Genomic DNA, 17,772 nt, shown 5'->3' on the forward strand with positions numbered 1-17,772 from the left:
CCTGTCCATCTCAGCGAATCTTATAAGTGAAGGGTCTCATTATGTGAGACACTGACAGAATTTTTTGGACATTAAAAGGCTTTGATCTCCTGAAAGGAGGACACTGATAGACAAAATATAAATTAATACAGGTTGGACAGAAAATTCTTCTTTCCTGTCTCTTTTCACGTGACACTCTACATACTTTCAAAACTTTAAAAGCATATTGATATCTTAATTTCAATAATTTTGTCAAATTATGTGTTGGAAATAAATATGTTTGGTTTGGGGATGTTTTACAAAGTACAGCTATGTAACTTGCACTGAATTTATGAGACTTTTGGCAGCTAAACTTCTAAGCAGTTATTTAAAAAGAAAAAATTATTAATTACAGGTGTGTTGTAGAAAAACCAGTTATCCTATAGCAGAGGATGAATATGTTTCATTCAATATTGGGAAAAATTAAGATAAGCAGTGCATTAAGTAGTTTAACACAGTGGGAAAAAAACAACTTTACAAAAACTTGCTTACTCCAAAACTTAACAGCATTCTATCACATATTGTCCAATTAACCAATTACATATTATTTTCTATTCCAAACAATCCTGTAGTTATAGTTACTTTTAAGCAACCGTTTATTGTCGCTTCTGAAAGTTGCCCATCATCACTACGCATTGAGTGATTCCTCAAAACACTGGCAATCCTGCTCTACAGAACAGGGACAAATGACAACTATGTTCAGAGAACAGATTAGCAATAAATCAGCAATATATCAGTAAGGTATGCAGGTTTATTACTTTCTTATAGCTACACCAGTCAGAGATCTAACAGTTCCATGGCTTGTCATGATGTCTGTTTCTGCACATTTTCGAGAAACATGGTCTAATTTCTAAGCAATTCCTACTTGCCTTTCGAGTACCAGTGTATTAATAAAAAGACAAAAACACTGTAGCACAATCCTATTACAACTATTATAATGAACCAGAATTTGTGCTTTTGATGTTGAGTCTTTGAACTTTTTTGCTTTGAAATTTAGTTATAAAACACAAGTCTACCACAGAGAACACAGCTTATCCAGAGGGAACAATACCAAAAGGGATTTTTGGAAGGGAAAAAAAGACTATGAAAGACAGTAAATATTTTCCCTTGTCTGTTAATATTTTACCAAAACCACCGAGTCCTATGAGTATAGGACTAAATGTATGTAATTATTTTAAGCTAAACACAAATAAAACAAAGATATCAATCTTTAAATGCAAATTCAATACAATGCATCATCATACCTTGTTATGTGTCTGAGTTTGTCCAACCAGGATAAGGATATTTGATGAGATAATAGACAGGCAGAAATTGATTAGAATTATTGACCTCTCAGATCTGATGTACCTGTTTAAATAAACAAAGAGAGGGTACAACTTTTCTAAAAGGAAAACAACTAGTAAGTTATACAAAACTTTGATGCAGTTCTTACATTAAATATTGAAGATGCTATGAAAGAGAAGTGCCTCTCTTTCAAGTGCTCAGAAAGTATCAGAGACCTATCACATTACAACCATTGGTTGTAATGTAACGATTCTTTTAGAAATTGCTGGCAACACTGTTCTAACACCATACTGATAAGTAACGGGCTTGCATGCATTCATATAAGGAATGTTTTATGCTCTCTGCTCATCCCTGGGAATATCCACAGCTGGCATAGACCACTCATAATTACTATCTTCAGCAAAAATATGGTGATTTACATAAACAGAAGATTTGGTCCACGATGCATAAATAAGGTGAAGGTTTGTTGATGATACTATGGCAGTGCATTTTGAAACACACTATTGAGATAACAATAACATTGCTCTTGATGTTCCAAGAGATTCATAAAATAATTTTTGGGGAGAAACAATAGTACTGTAATATCTTCATAAGACTGAATGCCAAAAAAATAGCTATGTCTGTACAGAAAGATTAAATTATAGCAGAAAGCATCACAGTCTCTCTTGTAAACTTATCATATTCATTTTACATGTATGTTTAGGATGAAAAAGTCTTAAACTCTTATCACATATTTCCTTAAAAATGCCTTTTTCTGTATACAGCCTTTTATATGCTCCAGAACAGAATGAGAATGACCACGGTTTCAAATGAAGTAGCTTTCTGACCTGATTTTTAGAGCTATTAACAGTAAATGTTGACTACTAAAATAAATGAAAGTTAAGCGGGCTCAGTTCCCCTGAAGACCATGCCATATCTTTATATATTCTATGACCTATTCTATATGCTGCTCACTGGAGTTCAGTTAATATTGCTGTCTCCTCCTGAGCTGTACACCTGTAGTTGATACTCTAGTCACAGAAAAGGCTGCTGAGCCCACAAGAAAGGCTGAGTTTTGGACGTGAAATTAATTGTAGTCCTTTTTGCTGATATATCAAGTGATACAAGTGATTACACTTTTTTAGTTAAATACATAACAACCCTGATACCACAATCCACATCTTTTCTTAAAATATAGCAACATTCTTAAGGCTAGTTCTATGTGTTGGCAAACAAATACAGAAAGTCTAATGCCTTTGTTCACATAGACAGCATGCTGCAACTTTCTAACTTGTTAACTATCAGTTCCCAACACTGAGTATCCATAGACTACAAAGGACCTTAGTATTTGAGTAAATACAGTGCAAGCGGGAGCTTTCAGCACTGAATTAAGTTATGAAGGTTTTGGTTTTTCTGCCAGTCCACTATTGAGAGAAGGTTTGGGAAGGTTTGGGAAGGTTTGGGAAGGGAAGGTTTGGGAAGGTTTGGGAAGGTTTGGGAAGGGAAGGGAAGGGAAGGGAAGGGAAGGGAAGGGAAGGGAAGGGAAGGGAAAAGGGAAGGGAAGGGAAGGAAAGGGAAAAGGGAAGGAAAAGAAAAAGGGAAGGGAAAGGAAAAGGACAGATGAATATTTGATTGATACTGAATTTATTTTTCAGTTTGAATTTTCAGTTGGGGGATCAAATCAATGAACCATAAAAGAATGCTCATACAGGCCTTTTATGGATCAGAATACATCTAACTCATATCACTTCTAAAGAGGTCCTGCCATTCAAAGGGAAGGTGGGTGTTCCAAAATATAAATGCAGACATAGGGTCAAAACATTAGATTTCTCCCTACCCCTAGATTTATAAAAACAAGTATATGTACATATAAGTCTCAGTGTCTATCTTCTCCCTATGGTTGTTTACTATGTGCTCTGAAGAAACACATTGCAGACATATTTTAATGATTCAAATGACATGCCACTCAGCTGTCATAATTCTTTAAAAATATCTCCCTGATAGAACACTGAGATCTATATGAGCTATCCCGTCTTAACTTGGATGCAGAATCCACATTAAATCCATAACACATAACATTTTATCCCTGCTTAGAAGTTAATGGAATCATAGAATCATAGAAAGGCTTGGGTTGGAAGGGAACTTAAAATTATCTAGTTACAACCTGTTGTCATGGGCAGGGACATATTCCATCAAACCAGGTTGCTCAAAGCTCCATCCAACCTGGCCTTGAACACTTCAAGGAATGGGGCATCCACAGCTTCTCTGGGCAACCTATTTCAATGCCTCACTACCCTCAAAGTAAAAGATTTCTTCCTTATGTCTAATTTAAATAATGGAGAAGATCAGTTCCACTGAGCATGACAGTATTTCTATCCAAGTGCTAAATATATCAGGGAGGGCAAAAATAACACTATAGTTCTTCAGATGGGAATTATATCCTGAAATATTCTCATTCGTAGTTTTGACAGATAAGAGCTGATATTTTTTATACTCTTTCCATCATGACTTATGTAACTAGATATTCTTATTTAATATATATATGTCTAATCCTATGAGTCTCTGTGGTACACAAGAAAGTGTAAGAGAAAAGGGTGTAAAATTATCAAGCAGAATTCTACTGGTTGATTTTACATTACTCTAAAAATTATTATTTTATCCCCATGTTCCCTATTACTTGCATAAGAACCTTTTTATTATTATTATTGAAAGAAAGTTAAATGAGAATCCATGTTCACTTGCATGACTTTTCAACTTAATTTTGTGTTTCTTCTGCACTAAGACATCATGCTATTTCTCCTGACTTCTCAAATTAATTTACTCCATAAATATTTATTGCACTTTTAAATCAATATAATATTTTAATATTGTAAAATCAGGATCGAAATATTACTGGAATGTACCACCTCACTATTTAAGATTTTTTAATTTTGTGGTCATTATTCAAACTTATAACTGATCTGATTAAATTCAAAACCAGTTGACTAAACCTCCATAAATCTTCAATACCTGATGTGCCACTTTGATGTTTATTTTATCACTTATAAGTTTTGTTTAAAAATGTAAATGGAGAAAAAGCAGTTAAAGGTACAGGCCAGAAGCCTCACATGAAATATATCATACATAAGAATCCTGTTGTTATTTATCTATGAATACTCCACCAAAAGAGCAATACCATTCACACTGAAGAGGGGAAAGAGAAGAACGGGCTATACATCACCAGTAGGCCAAGACAGTAAAACTGATCAATCACATCAATAAATTCAGGCATCGAAACATGCATTACATTTTGCTTTTATTTTTTTTAATGTTCTAAACAATAAATGTTGCATCTAATGCTCTCTCTAAATTTCAATTCAACTAAATATAACTATGTATTTACATTTAGCTTTCTTAATCCATCACATACCTCCATAATGCTGCATAGACAACTGCTAGGGTGATCAAAGCCAAGCATGAAAGACCACTGCCTACTATTAAGGTCACTGATGGTGTACCAGATGATTCCATGATCTGTAGGTTACAACAGACAACCATGAAGAAAAAACATCCTCCAGCAATTAAAACAACAAGTTAAAAGAAAAAAAGCAACCACATTGTCGCAGACAGTTTCAGTAATACTACTTATGAAGCAGAAATCAACTTAGTTCCAAAACTGATCCATACATAACTCTGAGATCTGCTTAATACATTCCTCAGAGGCCTTTGAGCTTTAAAATGCCTTGTAATACCTGCATGATACTTTAAAAAATGAAATAGTAATATTACAATGTAACAGGAGACTATGGCAGTAGTACAAGTTTAAATGACTCCCCAGTAGACATTAATTAAAAGATACATTTCTCTTGAGAAGTAGCAATATTTAGGATTGTGCATTAAACAAACAGCTTGGTTTCACTGTAATATATTAAAGATCATCCAGTAATTTGTCCCAGAATTTGATTCATGCTTGTTGCAGAATTACCAAACTTTCTGACTTTTAATAACTTTGACTTCAATCCACTATTCTCACATGCTTAATTTCCTTGGGCTCCTGATTGCCTAGAAGAAATGGCATGATATCTATGGCAACAGTATCATAAGTCTTCCATTAAAAAAAGCCTCAAAATCAGAATTATTTCATTTGTACTCTGTGTACTAATACAAAATGAAAAAAAAAAATGAATGACCTTGAAAACAAAATAGCTTTCCCTTCTAAAAAAGAAACTATTATCCTCAGATATCAGATCAGGTTTTTACTGTGTAGGTTTATGTGCTCATGTCCTGAAATAGACATGGGTTTTGCTAATACATATGGAAAAAATTTAGATCTAAAAGTTTGAAAGGATATCGTGCCTGGTTTACCAAAATGCTTTTTAAAGCTTTGGGGATGAACTGTAAATTACATTTATCAAGATATCTTTTGTCACCCAAAAAGGAGATAAGACAGATGCACTTTTAGGCCAGATCTCAGGCAGTAAGTAGTATTTTATTTCAACCACTTTGTTCCAAACTGATTTACTTTGCTATTAAAAAGATTCTGATTATACGCTTCCAAAACCAGGAAAATTAAATTATGCCTAGGCAGGATAACTTCACAAATATTTTCTTTTTAGCTATTTTTACTTTCAGTAATACTGGGAGTGTCTGCTTATACACTTAATGTCCCCTCTTTCTCATGAAAACTTGATTATTTTTCTTACATCATATAAACAGACTACATAGAAAATCTATGCTGAAAATGTCCAATGCAGATCTGCAATCTGTTTAACTACAGTATCTAAGGTTTTCCTACCAAGAGCAATAATAAAGCCTTGTACATTCCCTTAATTGTTCAATACAAAAGTTTTCTACACATTTTCACCACAATTATAAGGCTTTCTCTGAAATATTTATGGAGTTCGAGAGCATGCAAATTTCATGAGGAATTAGTTATATCACAGAATCTGGAATTCATTTATCTGAGACAGTGTAGACACCAGGAGACTAACATTTGCCTACCTGCAATATTAAACAATTCCTCAGTGCAACGTCTGCAATATACCTGAGAGGAAAGATGGACCAGCTCCCCCCCCCCCCCCCCCCCCCCCCCCCCCCCCCCCCCCCCCCCCCCCCGCATTGCCTTTTGCATTAAAACTGGGGTTTTTTCCCCCCTTTGTTACTTACTATTTCTCTAGGTTGCTGAGCCAAAATGGCGAAGGTAGAGAGACGATCACATAAGCATTTCGTATGGGATGCATCGGTAAGCACAGTTTTACATCCCTGGGTGGACCAGGTTCCCAAAGAGTCGTTCCTGCAAAGGAGAGAGAGAGGAGGGGGTGGGGGGAAACGGGGGTAATTACGCCTGACGGCCGATTCGGTGAGGAGACAATGCAGTTCAGGCGCGGGGAGCGAGCGGCGGAGTTCCGGACAGCGGCGCGGTACTTGTTGTGGGGCAGCGCCGGGCCGGGCGGGGCGCGGAGCTGTCCGGCCCCGCGGTGCTGAGCGCCGGGCGCGCTGCGCTGCGCCGAGCCCCGCCAGCCGCGCCAGCAGCCGCCCCCTGCGCTGCCAGCCACCTCCGAGCCTCACCAGAGCACTGCGAAAAACTCATGGGGGAAGAGGGGGAGGCTTTTCCTCTCTCTCTCTTTTTTTTTTTTTCCCTTTTCCTACCGGCTCTGTTCCTGGCCCTTTTGTAAGAAATGTGATGTTCGGTAGTTGCAGTGTCTTTTTTAGTCCCTTCCCCCCCCCTCCTTCCCCGGTGTGTGTGGCTAGGTTAAAACCATGTGGTTCTCAAACGTCTGTCTGGGTTATGTCAGTTGGACCGCGAGATGCTGGATCTTCTGTTCTGACTGCTATTTTTGCTGAGGATTTGGGGTTTTTTTTTGGTTGTTGTTTTTAGCGACCAGCCTTAGAAATTTCACCCTGGAAACGGCAGCATCAGATGCCTCCAACTCTTGCCTTAGCTCCAGCAGAGGGGTGGATTTCAGTACAGCAGCACACATCACCAAAGAGACACACGAGTTCGCCCTCCAGACATCACTCAGTCAACTCGCCTTTCCCCAGCTCCCTCCCCCTTCTCGATTCTTTTTCTTGGGGTGGCAGCACCACTCTAACCCCAAGCCAAAGCAATCATTTTTTGGCACCTTTCACCAACCACCCTTAAACAAAACAAGATGATTAACACAGCCCCCGAATTCAATTAGACATTCAATATGCTAATACAAGGTCTGAAACCCACCCCAGCAGAACAATAAAAATGGTATCAACCCACGTTTTCTTTGTGCGAGCAAGAAGAAGGAGAGGAAGAGAGAAAAAATCATCTCCCCTTTTTCCTGAACTGCCGGGGGGGGGTGGGGGTGGGGAGAGAATAATTTCTACGGGAAAAGGGGGTTGGTTTACACTAAAGTAAACATGTTATCTTTACATGTATTATGTTTAGAAAACAACTAGGTTTCTTTCTTCTTTTTTCCTCCTCCTTCCATGTCCAAGGAGCAACTGCAGTGACTCTGCTGCCAGCAGCAGCCTGTGTGCTGTCAATTCCTGTCCATTTCACCTCAGGTCACTAAATGGCTTGAAAAAAAGGAAAAATGAAGGGGGGAAGAAACAAGGTGGGGGAATAATAATTTCCAGTCCCTGTGACCACCCTTGTTTCACCTCCTCTGCCTTGACAACACACCTATATAAGTGATTCTATATGCCAGGGCCCTCATGCAAAAGCAATTTGTTATCCCAAGCCTGCTCTCAGAGTGCAGTTCACCCCAGGCCACCTCAGCATTTTGTGCCACTAGTTTTTGAACACACCAGACGTAACCCCTACACACTATTGTCTTAGAAACAGAATCCTGTAATAAATGAAACAAACAGCAACTGAGGGAAACAACTGAGAGAAAATCACCAATTCTTCAAGCCACTAAAGCGGTTTATTAGCTTTCCTTCACAAATTGTGTCTTTCAGAGGGCTATAGGCTAAATCAACATCCACTTTGAAAAATATAGTTACATATTCTAATTCGGAAGCATTATCTTCTGGATAACTTAAACAATTCAGTTTATTAGCGTTCCTGTCTCTTCTCTTATTGTGACACACAGTTAAGGCCAAATGAAATGCATTTATCTGTGCTGATTAAATATTACAGATTGATAGCTTAAGAGAAATTGACATATTTTAAAACAAAAGAATGGTATTAGTCATCCTGAGAATAAGATTTAATAAATTGAATTCAGCCTGTGCTGAAAAGCACTGGATGCAGAATATGTCCAGTTAGAACTAAATCCTTACAGATGGTGTCCAATGCATAAGAATTAGACAAGTTCTAATTATAAAAGGTAGACAATCACAGACACCAGTTTAGTCTTAAACAGAACATCTGTTACAATTATAACTATATTTAAATTAGTATAAACCATGGGCAATCCAGCAGGTTTAAGGGGGCTCATTCTGTTCTTCAAGTCACTTGCACAAATACAAAATTCTAATCATACAGTAGCTGAGCCATAAATACACTACGTATTTTGCAAAATTTTTTCAGCATTACTGAAAATTTTAGTACTGAAATAAAGAAAGTATTTTAAGTGGATTCAACAATAAGGCAATGATTGACATGGCAGGAGCAGAGTCAGTCTAATATGGACACTTTTTAGATTTTATTGTTCATTTTTTTCAGCGATACACTTCAATTTCTCGCATAACAGCACTGTGTTTGAATATGCAGCAGATGAAAATTCAGTGATTAAATATGTTCTTTCTCTCTTTTCTAACTGATGCAGTTTAAAAAAACCCCACAAAACCTCATTAAAAATATATATTTGTAGCCTGTTGAAATTATCACTGACAGAAGCTCCACAGAATGTTATCCTAAGTCCATGAAGGAGATGGAGTAATGAGCAGAACCAGAAGAAAAGGGTAACTGCAATTTGTTGCATGACACTTATGCCAGCAAAACAGTAAATGCATGATTACCAATTTGCTCAGAGATGCTGGTAATTTTGACTTGTTGACATAAAGTAAGTATTTGGGTTTAGGTATAAAGTAAATAAGGAATGGAAATACTGAGTTAAAACTGTTATACTTAGTACATCTCAATGCTACACTTCTTATGAAGTCCTCCATTTATGATCGGTCCCTCGTGTAATGCAACTCTTCTGGGCCAGCCAGAATCTATCTCATATTTAGAAGCTTTATTCCTTTTTGGTGTGATTTTCTTTGACTATGTGTCTAACATTTAGGGTGATCATATGAATATGCAAAAGGGCACCTATTATTCCTGTGGATCTTTCTTGTTATGCAGAAAGCTATAAAGGAGTGACAGGTACTATTAACACAAGTTCTATTTATATCAAGGGAAATAATTGAATTGAAAATATGTATCAAATATAGATGAAGGTTCATGCCCATTATTGGCAATTTTTGTACTTTTTTACCGAGCTATGGATGATTTAATCAACCTGGCAAAATTCCCATGAGAGAAGCAAAGGAATTCCCAAGAAGCATAGATTTACCATTGCAGATCTTGTGTCATCCTGCAGCTGAGGGAAGCAGGGGAAGTAGGGGAAAAATCCTAAGTAGGGTGTAATTTGGGCTCTTGGTTCTGTGGCTAATATGGCATATGCATCATAAAACCCCTCAGCTCCAATATTACCTGCATGTGTGTCCTTCTCAGAGTAGTCTTACAGCTAGAGGAATATTGTGGTGTCTTTTCAATAACCTTTCAGAGTTTAATATAAACTTCTTAGTTCTAATCAAGATTGGGAATATACTATGCAACAAAAATGATAGCCAAATGATATACATAAAATTTTAATCATGTATGATATAGAAGAAAAAATGTGGATTTTACTCTGACAATGTTACATGCAATATTGCATTATAAATTAATTATGGTCACTACTGAAAATGATAATATGACTTTCTCAGATATTGCAAAGGAAATGTAGTTTACAGGACAGGAGTACATTTGTAGAATAAAAAATTCATTCACAGACACAATTGCCAATCTGGCCAAGACTGATGATCAGGCCAGATTTGATATTCTAGCAACTAAGTTTCCCTTATTTTGCAGTATTTTTCTTGGTCTCATGACACGGTTTGCCATTTACTGTTTATTTGTTTAAAAAAATAATAATAAACATATCTTACTAATTGCACTGTTTTGTTTACTTTAACATATTGATATATAAAAATCAGTTATGGCTTTGTTATCAAACCCACTCAATAAAGGACTTCATCTCATATTGTACACTTTCTATATTATTAGTTTATTTTGAAGAAATGTTTTTCAGATTAAAGATTTAATTTTTTTTTTTTAGGAAGATTTTGTGAGACAAGGAAGAAGGAACACTGTTAACTACTTTTTTTCCCATATTGGCAACTAGTGATCCAAGTAGTTGCCTGGGTTTTGATCATCAGAAGCAAAGAGTTATCATCTTGCTATACATATATGATGGTAGCTCACTTGAGTAATTTCTTTGATGATTGATATCTGTGGTTAAAGTAGGATAAGAAAGCTTTTTAATCATTAAGTTACATTACTTAACAGCAAGAAGCTGTTATTTAGGTATTTAATTACAGCTTTGGTGAAAGCAAACTACATAGAAGTTAAGAATTTCTGCTGGGATGGTTTTAATTCTGTTTAATTCTTGAGTATGTATATTTTTATATAATTTTTTTCTGTTCAACTAGGTGCTGTTTTTCCTTCAGGACAGACTTCGGTATTCCAACTCTATTCTCAGTAAATAATGATATATAATGATGAGAAGCACATGGAAAATGCAGATATCAGAATTTTTTAGCCTAGCAAAAGGTAAGAAAGAAGCTCATGGCCCTTATGAGTAGCAGACTACAGACATCCTGTTCAGGTGTGCTAGCTGGCATATTAGTGAAGATAAAGTCCTTCCAACACCTGCTTACTTCTTTACACCTGGACCTAAAATCCCAAGGAAATCAGAGGGAAGGCTCAGCTGCAGGAGTCTCCTTTCAGTTGTGCATGTCCATATATCTGAGACATGACCTAACTGTTAGTATGCATAATTTTTTAAAAAAAGCACAAAGAAAAGGTGGATGCAAACACATTTTCCTTAATAATGTCAAACATAAAGCTGCATTTTAAAAAAGTATTGTTTACTCTGAAATTGTTAATATGATTAACATTATGTCATTATGATCCAAGGCTTTCTTTCCCCTCACATACTTAGAAAATCCAATGTATTAAATAATGGAAATGAAAATAAATAAATTGGAAAAAAATAACCGCCTTATGACTACATGTCTAAAATACTTGAAATGTCCCAAAAAGGATGTCTGAATTTGTGTGGTATCAGAAAAAAAAGCTGGGTGATGAATATCTTGACTGGATCTCCAACTAGAAAACTTCATTTTCCTGAAGACTGAGGCCACTTTTTCTATTCAGACATTGAATTGTTTATTTGTCCTCAATGACATATCTGTGAATTCCTTTTTTTGCCAAAGAAAGTAGAAATCTTTGAAAATTTAATTTTCTTGCTGATCTTTATATCAAAAATAAATCCTATATGGATAATTCTTTTGTAAAACGAATGTGTATCTGGGGTGGAAACCAAGTTTTATTTTAATATGATTTAAACCAGATGAGATATTAAACCCTAAAAAGTAGGATTTGTAGCAGAGTCATTGTAGTCACAAGCATGCATTGTTAGACTAACTTTCTAATAATGTACAGCTCACAGCAAGGTCCATGGAAAGGATCAAAAATTGCCTTGGTTACCTGTTTGGCTGCTATATATAAATCATTCATGAAAAGGGGAGATATATGGAAGTGAGTATTAATGCTTGTGGTAATATTTTATTACTCTTTATACTTCCCCTTCCAAACAGTTTAGGACATGATCTATCACACAATATCTATGAACTGTGCTGTAATCAATAGTTGCCCTACTAATAGGATATTGCAAGTATCAATGTGTAAAATGGAAGGAAATTCCAAAGAAATTATAAGTCAAAACCAGGGTGAAAAAAATACTAGAAGTTTCCTGCCTCCTACTGTATAGTTCCTGATTACTGGTCCTCTGTAATACTGCTACCATGCAGACATCATTTTTAGAGGTATGGGATTCATCCATGTTTTTGAACAGCATCAGACAAATGACAATCCTTCAGCTCTGTTTCTGTATCTTAAAAAGCCTAATGAATCAACATTTGAACAACAGCATTCTTCTGCCTTTCTCAAATTTATAGAGAAAAATCTCCTACGAAGATGAGAATCCATGCACTAAAAACTGGAGGGAAAGCAATCACTTTCCATAGCTTTATCTATGTCTGACCCTGTAGAAACTCTCAGAGAAGCAGCATAGAAGTACTGGGCATTCCTCCTGCATACAAGGATGTTGGCATCTGTTGAGAATTTATAAGAACTGTGTCTTTTTTCCTCATGGACCTCCAGAACGAATGGAGCAGACCAGGGGCCACACTTCCCTTCCAGGATATCTAGTCCCAAGATGATTTCCTAGAAACTACAGGAAGCAAAGTTCTTATTGAACTCAACCAGACTTACTGTGTCAAATTGGTAAACCATACTATTTGTGATTCTGTGTTCATGAAAATTCCTATTGAACTTGATCACACTTACAGTGTTTAAGCGGTAAACCATATTATTTGTGAATCTGTTCATGAAAGTTCTTATTGACCTTGACCAAATTCTGGTGTTGAAGTGGTAAACCACACAATTTGTGAATCTGTGATTGAGAATGAGACCCATACTACTGATGCATCTGGGATTTTAGTGAATGCACTGGGCTTATAGTGCTGAATTGGTTATAAGCAGAAATAAAGCCTAGCTGCACCCAGCCCCTCTGATCTCTGAGGACTAGCTGGAAAGCAAAAGGTTTTATTTTCTACAAAATTTCTACACTCTTATGCAGCACACCCCTCAGTAAAATCTTTCATTTTATTTTGTTTAGACTATAAATAAATATGTAGATTTATGATGAACTAAGGAAAAATTGTCATGCAGTGTTTTCCAATTGATCAACCTACAAAATCTTTCACACTGTACTATTACTCACGGGGCCTTCTAGCAAAAAGGAACTTTGTAAATTGTATATTGCCAGGGGCTGGGAAAGATTAGGAGCTCAGAAGTTTATCCTGGAAATTAAGAATGTTAAAGCCTGGGTGGCGGTTGTAGCTATTGTTAATATTTCTTTCAAATGACAGGCAATAAAGCATAGTATTGTTAGTTCAAGTTTCAAGGCCAGCTGTGATCAGCAGTGAGAGGAACAAGTGTGAAACAAAACTGAGGGGAAGAAAAGCGGCTGGGCTTCCACCAGTGTTACTGTTACAACATCCTATGCTATCCTAGATTGAAAAGACAGATAAAACTAAAACCAGTACATGTCCAGCCTCCTCAGAGTGTGCTTTGGATTAGGCTCCAGAGATACCAATTATAATGAAGGAAAAAAGTTAAGACACAAAATGAGAATGGCAGAAGCAAATATGTTTAGTGGTCAGGCACTAAAATGATGCTCATTGCTCTGGTGACACATGAGAGAGCTGAGCTCTCCTTCAGAGCTAGATGTTCACACACTACCTTTCAAAATCTGGAGTTAGGTTCCCCTCAAAGATGGACAATGGAGAGTCTCCCTTTTATCTAACAGCTCAATGGTTCTGAGATAGAAGAGATGAATTCCATTTCCTGCTCTGCGTGAGGGGTGTTGAATAGGTACAGATTTGCAGTGGATGACCTAACCCCAAACTGTAGCACATTCGGGTTTGAGAGTACTCTCAACCCTTTTTGTTGAAGCAGAATTATGCAGAACTACACAGGTAAAGCAAAGTATGGATTTCGTAGCCACACTGCAAGACAGGGATTGGCACTCGCGTTTCAGTTCCTGCTTCTTTCAGTGTTACTTACTCTGCAGATTGAGCATTCAAACATCAGTATTACATGCTGTCTGAAGATCCTCAGGTTTCATACTTGTTCTTTCATATCTTAGTTGCATGACTAAGAACCCTCCTAGTTGTCAGCATCTCCTCCTCTGTATCTTGTGATACCACCTGCTGCTCTTACACAATCCTACTGTGTATCCTACAACAGTTATCCGTGGGTTCTCTGAAGAACATGCTGTGGAGTCATGGCAATTGGAGTTAAATTATCTCAGTGTACAATTTAAAAGAAAGAAGTAAAGACCTTTTCCTGTCGCCTTGCACTTCGAAAACAAACTTAACTCAAGTCAGACTGAGATAAAACAAACAATCAATAAAAAAAAATAGGGCACAGTTACAAATGTGTATAAGATAAAAATAATAATAAAAAAGAGAAATAAAATAAGACAAAAATAAACAAAAAGGAATAAAATAAACTGACATTTGCTCTACTGACATGGGGATTATGTCAGCAGTATGTCTCCTCTTTTATCCAGTTGTTATTATGCAAGATTTCCTAAACATTCAGTTTATAAAGAGTTCTATTTTCTCTATATGTTAGGGCTCAGGTTATGTCCTTTTTCTTGTGTAAGGCACTTGCTTTTTATACTGAATCCTTTTTTGTAAGTCCTTCCCAGGAGCCTAAACAGATCTAATCTGTTTTTCTTCAAATGCATTGATTTCTTTCTTATTCGAGAGATAATCTGACCACCCCTTTTAATTAAAATAAGTATTCTATTTCTTCCTGAGAGATGTCTCTTTGTTAGATCAGATGTTATCTTGTGTACCTGACTGGCCAATTAACAACTGCTTCAATAAGAGTAATCCTTATCTCCCTATTCTCTCTTTGGTGAATCAGCCAGCATCCTGACTGAACCTGCACCAAATCTTTTATTGGTTATCAGGCCACACATTAAAAACACATTTGATACAAATACCTCAGTAGGACAAAGGCATATAGCTTGCTATTGGCTTCTGACTGAGATCAGAGACATCATAATTAGCCATTTTGAGGTGAGAGTTGTAGTGACTGATGCTTAACATCTTCAGTTGGGTATCTTTTCTTCACTGAAAACCTTAACTACAACATGTAGAACAGAGTAGTCTTTCCCTTTCAGACAATCAATATTTACTTATGATATGAAAGAATAGGATTAATGGTGAATAGAGGAAATTAGAGAAGCTTCCTTACTCCAAAATGCCCTACAGCCTGGAGATTTCATTCTTACAGCATGGAGGTTCATTCCTGCTGAAAAGGTTCTTAATCTTGCAGTGATGAGACCTCACCTTGGTCTCATCCTGTCCTGGGTGAGCTTTGTAACTATTGAACTACTGGACAAAAAACCTGTAGTATAGGTCTTCATACATGCGCTGTCCACATTTTATGTATCAGCCAATTCACTGCTAAGTAAAGGCCACAGTCAAGAATGACTGAGAGATGAGCTTCTAGTTAAGGCTAGCATTTAAGTTAATGGTAAGGTTCTCCTGGGCATGTTAGAAGCGAGACTTGGTGGCCAAAACAGCTTCACATAAAACTCATAAGAACCTCTGGATTTACGATTCTCTGGAGTTGTATAGTGACTGGAATAGAGGTCTCCCAAAGTCCATTAAGGACTGAGTGGCAGGTATCTCCCTAATTCATATAATAACTGAAACTTAATTAAAATGTGGCAGTGCAGCAAATCTGAGCACGCAGTTCAGATGCAGTGACTTTGTATATCCCCAGCTACTGTGTTATGTAATGCAATAAAGATAAATAAAAGGTTTTCTCATAGTTTTTATTATCTGGTTAAAAACCAAAACTAAAGAACCCAGATGTTGCTAAAGCTGATAGATGTAAGATACACTGAAAACTCTATAATACAGAGAGCTAAATTCTATGATGCTATAAGGTAATACATCTTTCTTGTCTTAACAATTTTCACTTTTATTTTAAGATGTGGGAAAATCGCTGTGGTTACAGAGTCAAATGAAGTCAAATACAGATTTAGGAAATGGAGATCCTCTTGTTTAAAGAAAAAGAAGATGCAAGACACACCTCCTTAGTGTATACTTTAGACTCTTTTAAGCTGGTCCTAGTCCTGACATTCTTGTCTTTCAGTAAGGTTTATTACCTTAAGACTTACTATTATGTCTGCTTAGCTCCCAAACTAAAAATGGTTTGAATGTAGTCTCTTCAGAGTCCAGCTATGTGAGCTACTGCTGATCTGAATCTTTCTGAGTGATTGTATTTACCAACCAACTGCCCAGGAAGGTAAACTACAGCTAACTGACATGATTTTTAATACCACTTCACACTCATGTGATGGTAGTGTTGCCTTAAAAAAAGCCAGCGGATGATGATAATCTGGACATAACAACTAAAGTTTTCTGCTGTGGTTTTGGCAAGGTGTGCCTACTGCAGTGGTTGGAAGAAGGGCACGCGCATCACAAAATATGAAAGCAGATGCTTCCATATTTCATCTGGAAAATGCTGGGGAAAGAATGACAGTCTGAACAGTAAACTTTATGTACCATGGATTGTGCTGACTCAATAGTAAAAGGGCATGTGTTTCAGGGGAGGCTCTGTGGTCCACGAAGTCCAGTGGATTCTGTGGACATGCTTCAAATTTGATGTGCCCATGTACAATATGTCTGATGCATTCACAATGCAATACACAATTTGCATTTGTAATGATCATATATCTAGAATTGCCAGAGAAATCTGCTACATTGAACAGTGGCCACACAGGATTTAAGTCCTCTTACTCTGGTAAAGCCATTTCTGCTAGTCTCACGCCAGCTAGATTGTCTGTTTAGACAAATGTGACTGCTGGCATTAAAAACTGAATAAATTGGTTAAGAGGCTGGACAAGTGCTTTTATTTCACAGTCTAAAAAAAGGGGATAGAAAAGGTGTTGGGGAATATATGCCTTAACTAGATGCAAAAGAAAAGGTCTGTCTGAACAACAATTACTAGCCTATTCACTTTCTTCCATCTCCTGACAAAATTTTTGTTTCTCTGTATCTTCTTATGGGAAACAGCACAAGAAGAATACCCAGTACTCTGCAGGTGCAACAGTTGTAGCAATGGGCTTGTCTTCTGTCAAGTGACAAAGCTGGTATACTCTTTAGCCTTCAGGTGTGGTAAAAAGGGACTGAAGAAAGTGTCCCACAATAATCAATGTTAATACACTAATGATCTACCCACATTATACAGCTTTCAACTGAAAGCCTTAAAACAGAGACAGACAGTGTCATCCTGAATCTCAACATAAGGCAGAGATCATCCCTAGGACTAAAAGGCAAAATAAAAATGTGAAGGTAAAGTATTTCTATGTTCAAAAGAAAATGCTACCAAATACAGGGCTATACTTATTTCCTTCTATCTCTACATGGAGGTCTCATACACTATTTTTGATGTTTACATTATATCAGATCATTTATCATATGGAAAATATGTGTAACTAAAACATACACAGTAAAGGTATTTACTAATGTTGCAGTTTTTGCAGACTGGAATCAACTCTTATTGGCATGAAAGGCATATCTCAAGATGTCTGTCTGTCTGTCTGTCTGTCTGTCTGTCTGTCTATCTGTCTGTGGTGTGTCACATAGATGTGGCATGCTTTAGTTGAAAACTCCAAATCTGAAGTGTCTTTC

The 17,772-nt window shown here is 36.8% G+C and overlaps 1 protein-coding gene across 10 annotated transcripts in view; it reads right to left on the reverse strand.

Annotated features, from left to right (window-relative positions):
- ADGRB3 (adhesion G protein-coupled receptor B3) overlaps positions 1–17,772 on the reverse strand; it is a 463,218-nt gene that overhangs the window by 99,219 nt on the left and 346,227 nt on the right. For all 10 annotated transcript variants that reach the window (XM_027713236.2, XM_027713240.2, XM_027713243.2 and 7 more), the window contains 3 exons: positions 6,427–6,553; positions 4,691–4,794; positions 1,263–1,365 (listed from right to left, as the gene is read on the reverse strand). In XM_027713236.2, the coding sequence (XP_027569037.2) occupies positions 1,263–1,365; positions 4,691–4,794; positions 6,427–6,553 (334 nt within the window). The remainder of the gene's footprint in view (positions 1–1,262; positions 1,366–4,690; positions 4,795–6,426; positions 6,554–17,772) is intronic.

This window comes from Pipra filicauda, unplaced genomic scaffold, assembly GCF_003945595.2.
Source record: "Pipra filicauda isolate LSUMZ 115617 unplaced genomic scaffold, ASM394559v2 scaffold123_size2130275_pilon, whole genome shotgun sequence".
Lineage (NCBI taxonomy): Eukaryota > Metazoa > Chordata > Aves > Passeriformes > Pipridae > Pipra > Pipra filicauda.